At 45.1% G+C, this 20,883-nt stretch overlaps 1 protein-coding gene across 1 annotated transcript in view; it reads right to left on the reverse strand.

The window, feature by feature from the left end:
- Positions 1–20,883, reverse strand: part of fam222aa (family with sequence similarity 222 member Aa) — a 45,858-nt gene that overhangs the window by 12,970 nt on the left and 12,005 nt on the right. The window contains exon 2 of the mRNA XM_068703762.1: positions 7,414–7,557. Within this exon, the coding sequence (XP_068559863.1) occupies positions 7,414–7,510 (97 nt within the window). The 5' untranslated portion in view covers positions 7,511–7,557. The remainder of the gene's footprint in view (positions 1–7,413; positions 7,558–20,883) is intronic.

Raw genomic sequence — 20,883 nt, forward strand, 5'->3', positions numbered from 1 at the left:
GCCCTCAGGCCTGCCTGGGCCACCCTCATTGTGCATACAGCATGGTCTAGAAAGCAGGGCTTATCAGCAAATACCCCGAGTCAGCACAAGCAGCGGGGTGGTTATGCGTTGCGACTGGCACACCAGCCGATATTGTCATGTGCGATTAGGTCTGTGTTCATGGGCCTGTGAACTCATTCCTATGGCATCATAGTCAATCCCACCCCCCCCCCCCTCTCCTCCAGTTATATCCCTGCCTCACTGCTGCCCTCTCCCCCTTCTGAGGTTTTTCCATTTTGCATTCAGCCCTGCCACTTCACCATGTACCCTCACTGAACCTTGTGGAAAGCTGTGGTCCAGTGCAAACATACAGAGTCAAAATACATTAACAGGTTCGACTGGTTTGATTTCCAAAACAAATCTCTGCATCTTAATCAACTCAGTCCACAGGGGTCATCCACAAGTTAAAGCTATAGCCAGTGCACCAAGAAGCAACCGGTGCCAGTTGTTTTGTCTCGGTACACCTCTCCAGATGACAAGGCTGATAGAGAGGAACAAAGGCCGGCTCATAGAAGAAAGAATGACAAACTGTGAGGTCAGTTATGGGGAAACATCAGGAAAAAGAAACAGAGATTAAAACATTAAGTGATGAGGCAGAGAGCAACGCAGGACACAGAGCCAAGAAAGAAATACAACAAGGAAAAATCCTGACCTGAAAGATTAATGTCGAGCCCTCCCTGTTCTGTTTTTAAGAGAATATGCCACGCTGTGACACTATTTTCTCAAAGGGCCACATGTACAGCCAAGAGCGAGCAGCATTCACAGTCATGCACAAACTCAAATGGACACAGCAACAACACAAACACACACACTTGAAATACGGGACACCAGAGGTAGAGATTGTAAGCGCATACAGAGATAAGAAAAGGAACCAGTGCAGAGAGCAGAGAAGGAAGAAAAAAGGGAGAGAGTGGGAGCGAGAGGGAGAGATGAGGAGAGGCTGGAGGCGCCTGGGCAGGCCTGTCAGACTGGAGGAAGTGCTGGTGCACAGGCCTGCAGGTAAATGGAAGAAGAAAGGCGCCTGCAGGCTGCCTGAGGCAAGCCTGGGCCCTTCTGTTCTATCATTTAGGAGACAAGTCCTCCACTGATTCCCAATTAATATTTAACACTGCACAGACAACAAGGCACTCGGCTGCAGTACACATGCTGAGGAGAGGAGAGGAGAGGAGAGGAGAGGAGAGGAGAGGAGAGGAGAGGAGAGGAGAGGAGAGGAGAGGAGAGACATAAATGGATAGGTACATTTTCAAAAAGATTACTTTTTTGTAAAGATTTCATGTAAATGGATTTGTGAAAGCAGGGATTTAACAGAAGCAATGTGTTTTATTCTAACTATTGCTTAAAGCCAAAATCTGCAATGTTTCTCAATTAATACCCTTTAACAGACAGAGCTTTCATTACTTCAGTAAGTAATACTGTTGCTTTCATGTTACCTGGTAGGTCGATAACATTTTTCGTGCCTCGCAACATCAGAAAGCTAAAACCAACTTAGACACTTGCTGCTCCATGATGGAGCTGACAGATAGAGGTCTGGGTTCCTCCAGGGTTACAGTTAGTGAAAAGTGGTTGTTTTTCATAACCTCTGAACCGATGACCAAGCAAATGTGATACATTATTTCTGAAAATGATGATGCATGAGAAGATGGCCATCATGAGAATGAGGCTGAGGAGCAAAGCACAGAAACTGTAATAAAATGTCCCACAGGAGCGATGCTTTCAACTGTGGTCAGTTTACATTCCCATGCTTTCTTCACAAAACCCTCTACGCTATTAGAGTGGACAAAAATAACCACAGACAAGGATGGTATTAAAATCCGGTGCAAGTTAATGAGTGGGTCGAACAAAAACAACAAACGCCACTGCTGTTGAATCTGAACACTTCTTAATGGCACTCTTTACAAGAGACCTCTAGCAACAACATACTGATCAATATTCACCTTCTGTGAAGTTCAATCATGGCCGGGAGGTGAGAATGTGTGAGACAATTTACTGCATTAAAAATGAACAGATACAGCTATGGTAGATGTAATTTATGTCACAATAAACTGTGAGTGAGGGTTTATAAAACAAAATTATACTTTATTTGTTTAGCAGATAAATGTAATAAAAAATTAATTAATTCTATTAAATGTGCTGTAATTTCTTAATGATTTGGATGGAGTGACAGGACAGAAATAGAGTAAAGGTTGGAAAACTAGTTGAAAAGCTAATGAAAGCTTTCTTCCTACTTACACACTTTGTAAGTCCAAATGTTGGCCACAAACTCTCACTTTCTATTTAGAGTTTTGTTATGAAGACACAACTCAAAAACACTAAGAGCGTGCCAGGAGCGTGCAACACCTCCTGAACGCCTCTCATGGTCAGTCTGTGGTGGGCTCAGCTCAGCGTTGAGATGGCACAGGCTGTGTGTCATTTCCTGTGGGACAGCAAGGGACTGCGGACACTGTCACATCCCCCCAACCCATCCCCACTCTCTGGCAGGCGAAGACAGAGGGTGTCCATGCCTTGCACCTGGGACGCCCAAATGCCAGCTCGGAGGCTTTGGAACCAGGAACCTGTTTTTCAACCCAAGTCCCGCTGTGACCAAAACTAAAGCGGAGCCCCTCTTCCTCAAGCTCACCTCCCAAGGCAATAAGATTGCTTTCGCCCCCCGTGTTCACAGCAGAAGGCAGAGGGCAGAGGGAAGGCATGGCTCCGTGGGACGCCACCAGCCGGAAATGATCTTCAGTGTGCCAGCGCTAAGGACGCCAACATGACAGAAGAGCCAGTAGTGTGCACGAGGTAAGACTAGTACAGCCAATATCACAGGGCGGTCCCTATGAAATAAAGTGAAACTCGATTAATACTCTGAATTCTGCAATATAGCAATGTGATGGAGGTGTGAATTACATATTTCATGTGGCTATGCAAACCCAGTGATCCCCAAAATGAGATCGCATAAGTAGGCACCCAGGAGGATGCAGGCCATGGATAGCTGTCAATCAACTTTCACTATGAAAAATACCTCGTGACCTCTTCCTCGCTGCTGCAGACTGTGGAATAATGGCAGTCTCTGTGGGCACTCTGTGGAATTCCAAATGGGAGTTAGGAACGAGGTAGTTCAATCAGTGGGAAAAGGTCAAGTGCATGCAGATTCTCTCTCCTTTGCTCCGTCTCCATTCCTTTTCCCCCAGTTCCACTTTATGCCCTCCACCTCCAGGGCACTGAGGCAATCAGGGGAAAGGTTGTTATTTCTGCTGCTGCTCGTGACCACATTTAAATATTCAACTGAAAATGCGTTGGTTTCGGGTTTTTCTCCCTTACCTAACAACCGTTGGAAAATCATGCTGCAATTTGATATGGCCGGCTAATTCCCCTGTTATGTCGTGCACTGCCTCAGACAACAGTGGAAGAGAGATGGCTGGAGGTCATTACCTGAGCATATTCCCTCTCACTGGTAGTGTGGCTTAGGAAGAGAAGCTGCTAAAAGCAAAGCAAACTAATGGCTCTGGCAGCTCCGACTGCAGAGGCACAGGGCTATTAGGAAAACTACAATCCCCAGGTGAACCCCCACATTATGTCCTGGGGCTGTGTGTGACATGGCCAGGTTGTCTCTGTCGATCGAGCAGGAAGAGGGCTGAACGTGGCCTGACATCGCATGAACCTGGGATATCAGGCCCTCTGGGAACTTCTCATCTACACCTGGTTGATTGTCACCGCAGGCCCCCTGGGTGGTGTCACAGTGGTTTACGGCTGCAGGTGTGCTCGTGTGTGTACATGTGTGTACGTCTCTGTTACAAGGAGACAAATTCTGGACTTCACACCAGTTGATTTGAGATATAACTGGTTTTGTGCAGTTTGATTTCACTGCTGTTGCATTCATCATGATGTGAAATAGTTCTGTCTCAATTAGAGTTGCATAAGTCATTGAATGCAACCAAAAGTATGTTGAAGCAATGTATTTGTGTGTGTGTGTGTGTGTGTGTGTGTGTGTGTGTGTGTGTGTGTATGGGTTGCGGCCAGGCCCTGCCGGGGTTAGAGACACGAGGGAACACCCAGGTTTAGCCCAAAGTCTGATTCAATCCCAGAGCAAAAATGGGAGGGGCAGTGAGCTGTGTGATTAACGAAGGCTCGGATAAAGAGCACAGACATGCACACCCTGTGTGACAATGGCATTCTCATAAAATGGCAGGCCTGTCTCCAATTCAACCACCAAGTAAAGAATAAACAAATGAAAACCAGCAGAAATCTGAAAAGATATCATCTTGAAAAATAGCCAGGCATAAATATCCCCGCTGACCAGTCAATTGAGGGACTCTGGCCCTGTTATTCTTTAGCTGACATGTGGCAGAGTAATTGCTGTCTGGGCCAGGGAGGAGGCAGGGTAGTGGTGGGGGCAGCTGGGCCTCCTGTCCAGCCATCTCAATGTTACTCATCACTGGACCGGTGCACCTCCCTCTACCCTCCTGGAGCAGGGCTGTTATGCTCACCCCTGCTCCCTGGACCTTCAGACCCACAGTGGAGGACGACGAACAAAAAGAGGGATTGGTAGCGAGGGAGGTTGCCGCTGGCTGAGGGTGGCCAGGGTCAGTGGCATCCATTCACCCCTCTCCCCTCGCAGGGCCTTTCTCTCTCATCTGTCTGGATGGGTGCCCTCTCTCTGGGGCACAACAGGATGAGAGGCCCTGGCTCCGCTGACGTCTCTGCCTTTCATGTCTCCATCTAGGGCAGTGGTAGAGAGATGTGGAGGGGAGGACAGAGGAGGGGGCAGGCTACAAATGTCACCCATAAGGGGGGATTTAATTAAAAATGACAGGGGCTGGCGCTGGAGAGTGCAGCCACATATGCGTGGAATTTGGGTGCAGTGAAAGCAAGTGCCTATGATTTATAATTCAAGTAATGATCTGCACTCCTTTTAATTCTACGGCCAAAGAAAAAAATATCAAAAGGCCGCCTCTGTGAGGCTAATCCAATATGATATTTTTAAGGGCAGGCGGTCAGTGGCTTTTTGAAAAGCCAGCTTCTCTGTCTCTCATTCTGCTTCGCTCTCACTCTCCCCCACTTGTCTGTCTTTCCCCATCTCCCTCTGCCACTCCCTCCTTTCTCTCCCCTGCCCTCCCCGCTCTACAGTACCCCCACCCCCCTCCCAGACATAGAGCGAGCTGTGATAATGGAAACATCCCGCTCTCCGCCTCCCGTTTCTTCCGCTAAGCTCTGTGGGCTTGGGGGAAATTGATTGTCTGGCGAGCCGATCTGAACGCTTCCAGCTGATGGTAGAGCCAGTTAAGTCCTTTTTTATTGAGGGTATGAGGGATTTTTAATGGGAGTCGCATCAATGATCTGTGCAGCCACTCGGCATCTGCATGCAGGGGGCTTTTGCTAAAACCCTCCTCGCCCTCTCATCCCAACTGCTCTGTCACCCCAGTCCTCACACCATATGCACACACACGCAGTACTGTTGTGTAAAGGACAGCCGATGCAAATGACACAGCTCACCTCTACCTCGCTGCCAGGTAATCCCCCTCCTGTGCTCTCATTCACTCTGTCTCTTTGAGTGGTATATTCTGGTATTCAGCCTCCTGTTGAGAACCCAGGTCACTTTACTCACAGCCCCCATTCCACGTTGGCACAAACTGGGCCACGAACAATCAATCACGGGGAACCTGCTCAGCATGGTGACCTGAGTGAGCCCACTTCTGCAGCCAGACCCACCGTCTACCTTTTTGTACCCCTTCCGGGCCTGGGTGAACAATTGCCTTATTGAGGCCAAGAACTGCACAGTGGTGGAAATTCAACACTTGCTCCCCTCGTCCCCCTCCAAGGACAGAAAGGAGGCTATTATGTTCAAACATCCTCATTATGAACCTCAAGTCAGTCGCTGTGGTAGTCATTCAATCAAAGGGTTTAACAGGTGGAGAAAGAGAGGGAGAGTCAGACAGAGAGGGTCAGTGAGAGGGAGTGCAATGGGAAGACTAGAGACTGTTCTTTTTCTCTATTGATTTGAGGCCTGACTCCCACTGGCTGCTCCTCAATAGAGGACCCGGAGAGGAAGTGGGCTAATCCTGCGAAATTGGAAGGAGGGAATCGATTAAGACGACTGTTGAGGACTCCCTCCATTTCCCTCCCTTCCTCTCCTCGTCTTTACCTTCTCTAATTCTATTTTGCGCAGTTTCTCTTTGTCCTCTCTTTCACTATACCTCTCTGAAACCTCATTAGTGAGGCCGGTTGAACCCCACTCAGCTGAAGAGCTGCCCCTTCCAAATGCACTTGGAGCTCTGTTTGTGTCTCTTGTTCCCTCTTTGTTCTCCTATACAGTTCCATATGAGACATCCATACAGACCAGCAAAAAACAACTCAAGATCTGACACAGGTAGCACCCAGTCACCTTGTTGTTTGTGACTTTCCTCTGTTGGAGACGAGTGGAGTGTGATGTAGAGCTGAGAAGTAGCTAATTGGCCAGTGAGAATCAGAGGAAGAAGAAGGCAGTGCTTTATTTCTTTGCCTTTCACTGGGCTGGTTACAGGCCTGATACAATGTCCCACCGATGAGGAAGCACAGAACCTCCAACTCCCACTAAGCCTCTCTAAGCTGAGGTAAAAACTGGTAGGTTAGTGCTCCACTGCTCTCCATCCGCCAGTCTGTTTAATCGGCTTGAGGTAGCTCGTAGGCCTGCCATGTAAACAAAGGCCACTAAAGACTCTAGTAGCACTCAATAGGGAGAAAAGACATTTCTTCCCTTCATCAGAAAACAGACTCGCTGTAAAAAGCTTATCCAAAAGCTTCAACAAAATTAGGGAGAAATTCACCTTCCAGATGCCTGACTGCCGCAGCCCTCTCTAATCCCAAACTGGTTCGAACTAGTTTTGCCAGCTCTGTAACAGTTTTCAGCCCTGGCTCATCTCCGTCCCTTTACACCATTTTGTGAGTGGACAGAGGGTGGTGCTCGGGGAGCAAACAGAGCAGCTGTCATGCTTTACAGGCGGCCGGCACAGCCAGGGCCAGACACTGTAAATGTTTACAGACCCTCAGGGTCACCCAGGGCCAGTGAGGCACGTTAAACACTGTCTGTTCAGCCCTGTTGCCACGACTGCACAATCAGCACAGCTAAACAGCCCCCCTCACAATGAGTAGCCAAACAACATGGCAATCCAAGGTCTAAGTGCAGCGCGAATGAAACTGTTTAGAATTCCTCAGAGTAGCGAGCAAAGTGACAAACAACAGAAACCGGAAAGTCCATTTTCCTTCATTTATTCACAGTCGGGGTTAACCACACGGTTCCATCATTCACCATGACCGACAGATTAAAAACAAATGGCGAACACAAGCCTCACTCATTTCTTAGCTTTGGGCGAGCTGAACTCTTGACCCCCATCGCTCCCAGTCACTTTGTTAACTCACATTTTCGTCCAAGGGCTTGCAGAGGCTCCAGGGTCTTGCTGGCACACACCGGGTGCTGGGGTGGAGGGTTTTGCCTCCTCTGCAGACAGGCCAGCATGGCGAGGTGGGCACAGTACTACAGCCAGGGGGAGTTATGCGGCCAACCTGGAGCAGAAAAAGAGAAAGAAAAAGAGAAAGAGAGGAACGTTGAGTGTGTTGAGCAGGAAGATTTGAGGTCAGACCTCCATGGCCGTGTTCTCTAAGCCAGCAGCAGCTGGCTCTGGGCTAGACGGGCTGGGGTTCTCACCCAAGATTTAATGGGGAAAGAATGCCTACAGCTGCCTGCCTCTCAGCTCTGTGTGCTGAATGATAAACACACACCTGCACTGGGGCAGCATGGTTGACACGGGTTCAGAGCACAGTCCAGGCCAGTCACTCTGCAGCTTCAAACAGAACATCCACACAGCCATTCAACCGCATCTCCCGTCTACGAAACCGTCCTCAAAACAAACACACAGGCACACTCAGAAAGTAGAAACACTCAGGCACATTCCTTCCAGGGCAGTGCGTACATGGTGATTGATGGCGTTATCTATGGACAGCAAAAAAATGGTAATGCTGAAAAAACAGCAGTCTGTCTGCTGCAACTTAACATGCAACAGCTCTTGGGGACTGTCAGGAAAGGCCTGGGGACTGAACGGTGTCTGGATGTATGTGTAGCTGTGTGTTGAACTGTATAGCTGCGTGTGTGTGTGTGTGTGTGTGTGTGTGTGTGTAGGTGTGTGTGTGTGTGTGTGTGTGTGTGTGTGTGTGTGTGTGTGTGTGTGTGTGTGTGTGTGTGTGTGAAATGCGATGGGTTGGGAGGGAGAGACTGCCAACCGTACATCAGGGCTAGTGACGGCACTAATCAATCTCCCTCTAGGCCATAAATCTCCAGCTCTATACTCCCCCTTTTCCCCACAGCCACCTTCACTCTGGAACAGGGAGGCAGTTGCTGCTAGTTTCCTTTTCAAAAAGCCCATCGCAGCCCTGATGTGTGTGTGTGTGTGTGTGTGTGTGTGTGTGTGTGTGTGTGTGTGTGTGTGTGTATATATATATATATATATAGAGAGAGAGAGAGAGAGAGGGAGAGAGATAAAAACATACTGCTCCCTCTCACCAAGAACTCTCAACAATCGGGTAGCATAGCAGACCTCATTCATCAGCAACATACCAGTGTCACATAACACAATGATGACTGATTACTAAGTCTTCTACTTGGATTATGTGCAGGATGAGAACAGCTCAAGCAAACCATTTAGGTCCAGATAGTGTTTTCATATGATAAGGATCGAGATTCACTCTTCTATAGTTCACTTAGCGGATATTGTTTGGTTTCCAGGAAACTATGAGCCCTCTCTGTACTGACTATAACTCTGCAGAAACCCAGTCTCACCTAAAAAGCATAGCTGCCTCTCTATAAAGCATTGTGGGCTTAATCTTCGCTCTGCATGTGTTTGAGCCTCATGTCCAAAATGCATCGATATGAAACACTATCGTTTCCATCTGGGCTGGTCTCCTCTCATATTAAAACAAAGAACAGAGGCAAATATTTCATCCGTGCTGTCAGTGCCAGCGTCTCCTGCCATGATGCGTGGCAGATTATTGAAAAATGATTTCTCATGCGCCTGTCACAGGCTTGTCCCCTGTTATTTATTTTCTCAGTGAATCACTAAATGAACATTTAGCCACCTGCCATCAGTCCATTACTTAGTTTTATAGATTATCATTTAAAGAAAGCAATTATAATGATTACAAGATAAATTAATGGCAGTTCATAAAGTGCCAGCTCCTGTTCTTTCTCATTTCAGGAATAAAGCACAACACAGATCACCACTGAAAAACCTCCCAATTTTAAAAGACTAATAGAAGCATTCAATCAAACTAACCTTTACAAAACACCACAAGTAAGATGAGTTTAAAATTATATCTATATATTTAGGTGCAGTTTTACAGAATGAGTTTAACAGAATTAAAGAATTCACATCCATTCAAGATGGTTATTTTAAATTCATAAATGCTTTCTTTTCAGACCACACTGAAGCATCTGACCTTGAACAACAAAAAATGTCTTTTTCACATTCTGAACCCACTGAATGTGTTAACTTATAAAATGTGAATAGTACCATTTAAAATATAATTTAAATCAGAACTGACTGGATTTCCATTAAAAGGTGTATTTGTATAAACTTTAACAGCCCTCCTTACACAGATGGTGTGTAAAGTGCTAAAGTGTGGATTGAGAAATTGAGGAAGGAAGCATGATACACAAACACAATTTACTGCCTATAATTAAGGTTGAATGACTTTCCTGGTCTGAATAGTTAAAAAGATTAGAAGCAGGTGTTAAAGAAAAAAGCAGCACCCCTGCAAAAATTCAGTCTTTCACTCTTAAAAAAGATTTTCTTAATAAAACATTATTCACAAGACATTTAATTTGACCTCATGCCATGAGGTTCGTATAAAACACTTAACACTCCAAGTTAAAAATATGTATTTTTCAAATGTGTAAGAAGCAGCACAAAACACAAACCTGGTGGTATGAAAATTATGTTCACAAAAAAGAATTCTCCCAGACAAAAGTCAGTAAATTCAATCTTTATATTCTTGTTAATTACACAGCTCACTCTCTCACATACACACACATGCTTACACACAAACACACACGCTGCAGATGGAAGAGAGAGGCCACTCTATTTCTCGCCAGGTGCTTGAGCAAAAAAGGTCGCTTGCAGTGCCATTTCCTCTCACACACAGGCAGGCCTGGCCCAAACACACTGGCACTTTGAGCTCATTACTGGCTATTCACATAATCCTTTCTCTGTGTCCTCTCTGTGAGGATACTAATTTCACAACGAGCCCATCCTCACAGCCCACTTGTTAAAAGATAGTGGTTGAGAGAGAGGAAAGGGACACATGGTGTAGATTGAGACTAAAAGCTAGTCTTAACTGGGGGATACCTCCACAGTTTTCCCCTCTCTGAAATGAAGTACAATTGTGTAACTACCCTCCATTTTTCTCCATTTGCTGCTCACCAAATGTATTCTGAGGCATTATACTTCGCTGAAAGAGACCCACTTTTTTTCAATTCAATTTCAAGAACCAATTTTCTCCTATTATTGACTTTAAGAGCGAGGCAGAAGGAGCAAGTCTTTGGCTTGTTTGTCATGTTCCCCTTTCCCCTAATCTCCTCCTATTAGGTTATTGTACTACTTAGCAGATGTCTATCAGAGGCAGGAAATTATCTCCAAACCAAAAACCCTGTGACCCATAATCCAGCTGCCCTTAAAACAGCCCATCATGCAGGTCTATGCCTACGATGGTGCTGGTGTGAGCACACACACACGCACACACACGCACATGCACACACGCACACGCACACACGCACACGCACATGCACGCACGCACGCACGCACACACACACACACACACACACACACACACACACACACACACACACACACACACACACACACACAGCGCTTGAAAAATCACCTGCACTTCACTCACTCATCAAATCCACTCACAAGTCTCCTATTACACCAGTATGGGGATATCTCAAAAGCCAGGATGTCTATCGGCTCTTTCCCGTTCTGCCAACGCTGCTGCAGGGTTTGCAATGGGGGCGGAAGATCAGTCCCCTGAGATGAGGGAATAAGCTGGAATCAAGAGGCGGTGGGCTTGGCAGAGGGCTATTTCTAAGTTAAAAGGTTCTTAAACTGCAGAGGAGATCAGAGGAGATGGCTCCCCACGCCCAAAGCTGTCTGCCCAGATAAGCATCCTGCCAACTGTGGGGTGTAACAGGGTGGTCATGGGTGAATAGACAGCGAGTATGTGTGTGTTTTTAAGCTACACATGTTTCATTTGAAAGAAAGAATGAAGCAGCTGAGACTTCGGGTGGGTATTAAAGCCCAATATTTAAGTATGGGCTGAAATTCGTCCGAGTATGAAAAACTGTACCAACAGATGTCACTGAGTGTTTGGTCAGATTCATAGTCTTGTTTAGTTATTGTTTGATCAGATTCCTGTGTGCAAAGCTCTTGTATAGCTGCTTGTGTTTAGAAAACATTCAACATTTGGGAACTGTTATCAAATGAAATTAGGTTTTGTAGAAAAACCAGCCCAGTATCCTATGAATAATGTTCATATCAGACATGTCCGCACCTCAGGATTTATGTCCAATGTCAAGTAGCGTTCCCTACATGTAGCGAGGCTGAAAGCTAAGGAGTGGAGGACGGTGTGGTAGATGGGCATGTAGGATGTCTGACAGTTACAGCATTGCAACGGATGTCCACCTTTCCAAACCCTTACCATACTGTCACCATATTTAATTTACTCTTACCACAATCTTTACAAAACATTTACCATAACGTACATACATGCACAGATACAGGAATTGCATTTATTCATTAGCATTGAAAAAATAAATAAAGTGAGAAATGTTGTAATTTAAGGTTTGCAAAATCATCCAAAACCAATGGACTTGTCTGGCAACGAAGGTGTTAAAAGCCATGCTAATAGTTTTCAAAGTTTTGGAAAAGGTATAATTTTGGTATTGATGCTGAAAACATTTTACAGAAAGCCAATTGCCAAGCTTCTATAGAGGTTTGACTGTCTCACTTAAAGTGTCTCCAGTGAGGTTCACCCTCCCGGTGGAGGACCAGCCGTGGTCTGGGAGCCTGGCAGACAGCCTCCACAATGAGCAGAGGCGGGGCTTCGACCTAATTGAATGGTGACCCTGCCGTCTCACTGTGGGACGCCCTACGCAATGCTTTTAACAAGCTGCTGTGTCTCCCCTCTTAATAAGCCCAAACAAGTTAATCCAATCGACACACTCAAACCCTTTCTTTTTCTTTAACAAGGCACTGCCTCTACCCCCTTAATCCCCGGCTCCCCCTTCTCCGTCACCATACCGTCACATGAATGGAGAGAGAGTGAAAGGCTCCATTAGGAAGGACCGGCAGTAAACCCCTTCAGCTCTGTACTTTCCACACATCCGCACTAAATAATTTGCAACCATACTGTATATTCAAAACACAAACACATACACACACACACACACACACACACACACACACACTAATGCTGACATGTGCCTGATATAAAACTGGTCCACTTGGATGTGGCACACAATGAGAGGGTTATGTTCGCCGACCCTGATCCACACACTAACAACAAAACACACAAACAAAAATTGTGAGGGGGACGTTTGCCGACAGGCACGCACTCTGGGACATAAAAAAGGCATTGTTAACAAACCCTCCCAGCTCCACAAACAAGAGCCACTGATTCCCAAACAATACAAGCCCCTGGATGCACTCACCCACCAGCTCTGCACAACCTCACACCAGCACAATAAATAACCTGCACAACAAAAGGCCATTGTGTGTAAAAGCCTACAGTTTAGGCATTATTGCCATGATATACAGCATTGGAATAACATATTGGCAGCGGATTCTTATATATACGATGCAGCATATCACTGTTATTGGGGCTTATACAACCTTGTATGCTGTGCAGTCGTATTTATAAGACGTTTCTCTGCAGATGAAGGGCATCTTGGCAAATACACTCGGCTGTTAGCTTTCTATATTCCAGTCAGCTTCAATAGCTTCACCCATGGGATGAAGGGTGAGGAATGTCTGGCAGTCCAATAGCAGCGAGTCGTCTGTCATCTCTAATCAAAACACGCCTGCCTAGACTAATGTCAACCCTCTAATAGCAATGAGGACTAATTGACTTCACAGCCAACTGCTGCATCTTTGTGCTGGGCGAAGTTTCATTAATGGTAAATAACAGCCTCAGAAGGCAGCAAGCCTTCACGACTGTGTGGCAACTACATTCAAAATGTAGAAAATGCCAATAGCTGAAATCCAGCAAATTAAGATGAATGAAATTTAAATTCAGATTCATGTGGATGTGTTACAAATACTGGGATGAGGGCTTTTGAAGTTCTTATGAAACAATGAGAATATCTTTGTGTATTAAACTTTATATTTCTAGCCCCTACCTGAGCAGCATTCAAGGCAAAATGTAAGCCTTAGTGTGGTATGTCCATCAATCAAATCGTCTCGTTAGATATTAGCCTCCAGGTGTAAATGGATTAGGGGCTAGTGAGTATCCCCACTGTGGTCCAGCTCACATGGTACCGTCCACTTCTGGCACCACAGATTCGTAACATACTCTGCTTCTTTGTGTGATTTTGAAATAAAACAAATGTCTCCACATATTGAAACTTTGCATCAGGCTTGATTATCTACTACAATGGCTAACCAAGCTAATGAGGAAAGCACTGCAATCAAAGGAAAAATACTCCTCTTTTTACACCTCCATTGTAGGTGAGCAGTGCACTGGGGCATACAGTGAGCTAAGCCCTGATCAGCTTGACCGTGACATGTGGAATCTACATACAAGTACCCTGAGCATACAGTACATGGGTTATGTTTCTTGACCTGAGAGCTAATTCAATAAGATAATGATCTTTCAGAAATGTTTGGGTGTCATACTACAGACTTGACAGAGGAGGGACATATAAAAGGATGTAATGAAGAACCAGGCTGCATTAAACTGGTATAGAAGATTCCAATAGAGGCTGTGAGAACCGAGATATATTCCCAATAAAAGAAGCTAAAATGAGCAAGGAAAACTATTTAATAGAAACCAGCTTTAAACTCATAAAGCTTGAAGCTCAACACTAAAATACTAAAAATAGCAGTGTGACAAGAGTCTCAATACACAGTTTGAAACTGTGGCACGCATTTTCTTGTTTTTATTTAAAATTAAAATTGAGCAAAGAGCAATGAAAATTAAAAGTCCACTACAACAACCACAATTCACAAGTCATAATTGACATTGTATTTCTGTTTTAAAAAGTTGTGCTCCACTCTGAATCCCAAGACATGCCTGCGGTCCCATGCTAGGAGAATCCCCTCTGTAAAATCTGTTGGTTTGCAGCACAGTACAAGCAAGGTGCTCTTACAACATGACTGAGCCTCTGTGCTCCGGCTGATGCCAGCGAGGGACTTTGAGCAATGAGAGCGTGGCTTAAGATTGTCAGACAAACCACAGGGGAAACACATCCTCTTCTCCTCTTATTGCCTCAGCCTTTGTTGCATTGTTTAGCAAGGCAGCAGCATCAGTTGTCATCTAATACCACTTTCACACAGAAACCCTGCTTATGTTGTGACATACTGAATAGATGTGGAGGGTAGCTGAGGAGTTTACTGAACTGTTGATTGCAGATACACCGGAGGATACATCAAAGGACTGCTGTTGACAAAATACCTCCTCAAACGGACAGTTTTAATTTAAATTAATTGAAAACAAATTTGGCTGCATTAAAAACTAATCTAATATCACTCTAAAAAATAAAAAAAATAAAAACTTTTGCTTCAGATGCAACCTCACCAGGCAGGACTTTCGAACATAAATCACAAACCCTCCACACTAACTTCAGCCAAATGTGAAAAATGAGCTGTGCTTTCTGGGTTTTCATGCGAGGATTTATATTTCCCCAGAAAACCTTATTACATACCATTTGTAAAGCATTGTTGATATTGCAAAATTTCTTATCCCAATGTGACACAATCCTTTATTGTCTCAGACAGGTCCATTCACGGCTTAACGCAACAACAATAAAACAAGGGCTCTTTTTTCCCTCTACCCATCCTATGGTGGCTCACTTGAATATTCAAACAGTGTTCATTGTCTTTTTGTTTTGTGTTCATTGTTTGTTGTGCTGTCATTCCTCAGCTTGGCTCCTGAACTTCAAAGAAAGGCTTATGTCAATTTATGATGAAATGGAGTGAGCGGGCGAGAGAAAAGAGGGAGACAGAGAGAGAGAGAGAGAAAACATTCACACAAAATGGCCCTGCCTCAAAATGTATGCTTATTAATGGGTGTTCAATAAATCAATGGAATATAATTAAATTCAAACAATGTGATTTCTTCTCTCACTTGCCGAAGCCTGACTCCAAACATCGCTCTCCGCAGAGCCTAAGGTGACCCCAATTCCATTGGTCTAAAGGCGGACTCCGCCGTCTTTCTCTGGAGGGTGTCATAGATCCAATAGTCAGTCATGCATAACATTAGTGCGTTGTGAAGCCCACAAGGCAATCAAATAGTGCACCGTTGAAATGTTGACACTGATCTCATTTGATATATCTGAAGTGTGACAAAGCCATTTTTGCTCTGCTGGATATTACGGACTATAAAAGAGAGGATGACACAAGCGCTCACAGCTAAGCTGGAAAAGGAAGCAGGCATTTTTCTTCCCATATTCTCTCCACATTGCAGTTTCTGTCACCGAGACTCAGCAAGCCTTTCCCTTTACTCCGTAATGTGTGCTATCCAGCTGTTGTCATCCTGCTCCCTCTCAAAGCCGGCCCTGACCATGCCAGCAGAGGGAATCCAATTGGACAGAGTGGGAGGTGAGTCTGCGGTTGGTAATCACCTGCTGGCTAAAGGCACAGATGGCACAAACACCAGCAAGATGTTGTCGTGCAGCAGCAATCCAAGAAGTCTTTCTGACAGGCCGACAGACAAACACAGAAACCTGAGAAACCCACAGCGGGCTGAGGAATCGCAGCGTGCAGATTTGAAGCAGAAACCTGGCAACCTGGCAGCCAGTGAGCTACCTGAAGTGCAAAGAGTTAAAGCATCGATCTCGTGTTTTCACAGGCAAGGTCTTGGTGTCACTGCTCAGTGATTGGGAAAAGTGAAAAAAATAGGCAGGTTGTAATGATTTAAAATGGTAGATGCTTTCCATGACAAAAGCAAACTGATAAGCGTTCCCGTTATCAGCGAGTTTGACCGGCCACGGCGGGAGAATTGAGAAGCGAGGTCATCACGGAGATAACAGCATATGAGGAGACTGATTATCTTTTCCTTCTCAAGTAATTTGGATACATTCCGTTGCTCCTGTGATTTATTTCAGACCAAAGTCTTGCGCTCATGTTTCAGGTCTCAGAACTACACATCAGGGAGAACACGGCTGGTCTCCACCTGCTCAGATTTACACTTGAGCTGCCGTGACTTTAAATCTTCTGACACACTGGAGACAGTCAATTCAAGTTTCCACCGGGATTAACAGAAGATGTATACTGATACATTTAACTACAACAGTTTGAGCGAACGTGCAACTGTCACTGAAATCAGGTGCAGAGCCTGTTAGCTTTTCTCTCTCAGCTAGATGAAGGAAGTTGGACGAAGTCATTTAGTTTATTGATGTTGCTTGCAGAGATTTTTTTATGGTACTCAAGGCTCCCAACACATCAAACATACCAGAGTAAAAACGCCCCGGAGACATCCCTCTTTCTGAAGACTCCCCAGCAGATGAGCTCCTTCTGCTCTGTGTGTTACTGCTCGTGCCTTGGTTTGTCCTTCACAAGAGACAGGTAACACTGCCAAGACCCAGTAATTAGTGCAGATGGAGACTGTAATACTCTCCTCCCCTCCCTGCAGAAATGCCAAGGGAGGCAATCTATAAATTCCTGCATATTAATGCAATTTAAAACCACTCCAGACACCTTGCTGGAGGCAGGTGATAAAAAGGTTAAAGGCAGACTATCTGGCACACAGCTGCTGATATGTCGGTGACATCAGTCCTGTCTCAGCAACTTCCTGGCCCGACACCCCTCAACACACATGCACACACAGAAATAACTTGATAATCTGTCTCCTCTCTCCGAAAATGCTCTCCAAATCCTGACCTTAGGCCGTACAACTGGGTCTCTATCAATAATTAAATGGTAATCTAAAAACCCATTTTAGTTGGGTCATCTTTCTGCGCCATTGTCCCTGCTTCTCTTCTTCCTCCGTCTATTTTCTCCTCTTTCTGTAAGATCTAGTTAGAGATTCCATTAGCATGAGAGAGCAGGCTGGTAATTGTCTTCACCCTACTGAGTGATCCCTGGATAGAGGATTAGGCAGAGAGAAAGCCCTATTTCAACTCGGAGCACAGATGCTGCCCAAAGCCACCCACTCCAGATTAGATTAGACTGCAGAGGGATGAAACCGACGGGTAACTTCAAGCAACATTAGACAGAAAGTGTGGACAGGAGGAGAAACTTTTGTTGACCTTTCACCAACAGCTGTGACCCCCGATTTTCTTTTTTCTCTACTCTTTTTGGAAATTTTCTTTTTAATCTACTAATATGCTTTTCTGTTGAAAATGGGGATTTGGGGGAAGGCAGTTTATAATTTCTCTCTCTATGATATACACAGAGTATTTAGAGCTGAATCTCCCTAAATCATCCCTCTGGGCCACCCTGTCCGTCACTAATCTGCCTGCCGCCGCCCACTCATAAGGAGGTGTCACATTTCTGGCACTTCTCCATGGGATAAGCACTTCAAACATCAGAGCTTCTCCTCTTGACCTTTCCACGGAGATGATCGATTAAGCCTGTTGGATTTATTCCATAAACAGGCAACCATTACATCAAAAAGGCGAGGAATTTACCTCAGAGGCAGAATTTAAAATCCATATAAGCTTCATGAGGGTTCCAGTTTTTATTGGCTTTTTCAATCCACTTCTCGCAACACATTAATAAGCACAGCGCCTTTTCAGGGTCTGTTTTGATATCTGAATCACTGCAGTTCTCTACCTGTAATTATTGAAGCAAATCACAATAACAGAGTGAAACTCAACTCCTATCTGTACTCTTTAAAACCTGTGATGCAGAAAAACTGTTTAGCTCACTTCCCCTGCGAGAGTGGGATAAAGTGGAATGCCTGAAAAGTTTTAAAAGTGAAACACTGCAAATGGTTGCTTTGTGAAAAACAGCATTGTGGAAAGTCTTCACTCCGCTTCTCACCTGTCCAGGAAGCTCTGTGGGGTAAACCGAGGAACACCAAGGCCAGTAAAAAGGTCTGCTTGCTGCATGAGCCATTAAGTTACAACACTGCAGGCTTCCTGTTTTCATGCTTGAACACTTTCTACATGCTTTCAGCAAGGACAAGACTAAACAACCTCGAGTGAAACACCAGGGAGGAGAAACCCAAGATGACAAAGAGTAGTTCAACAACAGAATGCTTTAAAGCACAACAAATCACGCGTCACTGCGAATCCCATTTGTGAAAGTTAAAACAGGAAATCTAAAACCAGTTTCATTTCAACAGAAAAAGGGAGAGCTTCCTCTGAGGAGCCCGACCATACTCCTCCTGTTTGTGATCACAGTGGCCAGCAAGCTCTGCTTCAGCTTTGAGGGACTCCTGTTCTATGGTAATCATATCCTATTTGAATAATGAGGCAATACCACCACACTTGCTGCCCATTCCCCCTGCATCCTTGACTAGAGTCTTTGATAGACACTAATTCTAGCTCCATCTATAAAGCTCCTCTCATGCATTTTTAATAGAATCTATTACTTTAGGATTAAATTATAAAAGACTGTCCTCCTTAAATTTTTAATAGTTTGCATAATTGGTATCAGGGCCTGAATGCGAACCATAAAAACCCAGTTTGTACAGGACTGTGCTGCAGAACGAGCCAGACAAAACCACACAGCACCACTGCACAAAAGAATGACACACACGGCATGACACTATCGTAGACAAGTACATATCAGCCCACCCCCGTGCACGCACATGTGAGCATGGCCATTACTGCTTTGGGTTCATTGCCGTGGAGAATTAAGCGGTGTGAGCTCAGCGCTTTGAATGACGGGGACAATAAGGTCAGGGACCATGAGAGCTGCCTTTGGCTGCTGAGCTCCTGCAGGAGCCTGAGGCAGGAGGAGTCACCTGATGGAAACAGGAGTCATAAACCAGGTGTCCATAGACACCTGCTGCCACTATGTTAACTGTGACCACAACACTCGCCGGGGCAAACAGCAAAAACTACTTAGCAGGTTTACAGCCTCTCTCTTTGTCCCCACAGTCACCGATAACTGTGTTCAGTCAGCTTAAATGGAAATGTATGTCCCTCCTCTGTTCCTGGTTCGAGGCAGAGCAGCCATGAGTTAAATGTCATCTGCACTCTCTCACTCTCTGCATCTCCAGCTCAGCTCTTTGCAACAGACAGAGCAAACAGGAGAGCAAATGTGTCGGAGGCATCTCTTCTAAACTAAAGCCCCCTTAGAAATCTATGCACGTCACCATCCCCCAAATTAGCACCGCAGGGACACCCCCCTCACCGCCCCCGCCTGATGGCGGCAGCTCTTTGGCATATCTGTACCGGGGAAAATATTTCACACTGTATGAATTATTAAGTGCAGGGCCAGTGCTAAGCAGTGTGGAGATAGACCAGTTATTCACAGCTCTATTGGGACGGATGCGTCGGAAACCCGGGCCGCTCGCCTATCAGATCGTTTGTCACGAGTGATAGACAATTTACAATGAGAGAATTTTTCAATTTATTCATTCTGCTGTCACTGCAGTTTTCTACCTCCACTCATTCCACTCAGTAACTCCCCCCCACTCTGTCTCGCCTGGCGAGGGGGCTCCACGCCTGAACCAACCGCCTGCTTCTCTGCCTGATACTGTTGCTCACTTTGTCTTTCCTCAGCCTGGGGAGAAAGGTGGAGGTGAAACACGTGCAAAAGACATGAGGAGAGTAGATCCTGCTTCTTTAATCATCTTAACTGAGGTAATGGTGTGTTGGGGACATCGTGTGACAGCTGAGGGGTTCGGACCCTATTGGTGGAGCTGTGGCTGACTGTGGCTCTGAGATAAAGGAAAGGAACAGGAGACGAGGCAGGTGACGGTGCTTGTTGGACCCACTTTGGATAGAAACAAAAGAAAGATAATTGAATTAAACTGCAGCTGAGTTATTTACACTGTCAAAAGCAAGTAAAGGCAAGGAGAGAAAAAAGTTTATAAAAGTCTAGATTGTAAATACAGATCCAAATACTATTTCGATCTGTATTGTAATAAAATAATCTTTCCAAAGGCAAAATCATCCTAAAGACAGGTTATTCTTTTAGTTGATGGGAATTTTATTCAGCAGAAAGAATAGCATCCCAGAGGGGGCAGTGTCCTGCTTATTTTCCCTATAGAGGAAATGCCAAATAACAACTCCCACACAGACAGACACAGGACCTCAGCACTAATGTCGGGCAGACTTTAGAACATTAATTACTGAAGGTGAACCAGCAGTAAAAACAGCCACAGATTTGTTTTTTGTTCCCAATACTCAATTAAAGCGGACAAACCGAAAAAACAGACAAGCCTCAAAATCCTAAGCAGAAGTCTTCCACTTTTTCATGTGACGGGAGCTCAAATTCAGGAGAGATAACACGGATAATGTTTTCAAAAAGTTTTTTTTTTTTTTTTCTTTCTAAGCTGAATATACAAGATAAATAAAAATGAGATCAGCAGGCATGTTGGTCTAAATGCTCAGTGAGAGCAGTTTGACCTGTAAAGCAGCCCAGAGTGTTTCTCTATCTGTGATGCCCTTTGAAAGCCTGACGCAGACAGGTTGCACTGAATAGGCCTTGATGTGAAAGGCAGAGA

This window comes from Cebidichthys violaceus, unplaced genomic scaffold (assembly GCF_023349555.1).
Source record: "Cebidichthys violaceus isolate CVI_PGR_0920_01 unplaced genomic scaffold, fCebVio1.0.p SCAF_9, whole genome shotgun sequence".
NCBI classification, from domain to species: Eukaryota; Metazoa; Chordata; class Actinopteri; order Perciformes; family Stichaeidae; genus Cebidichthys; species Cebidichthys violaceus.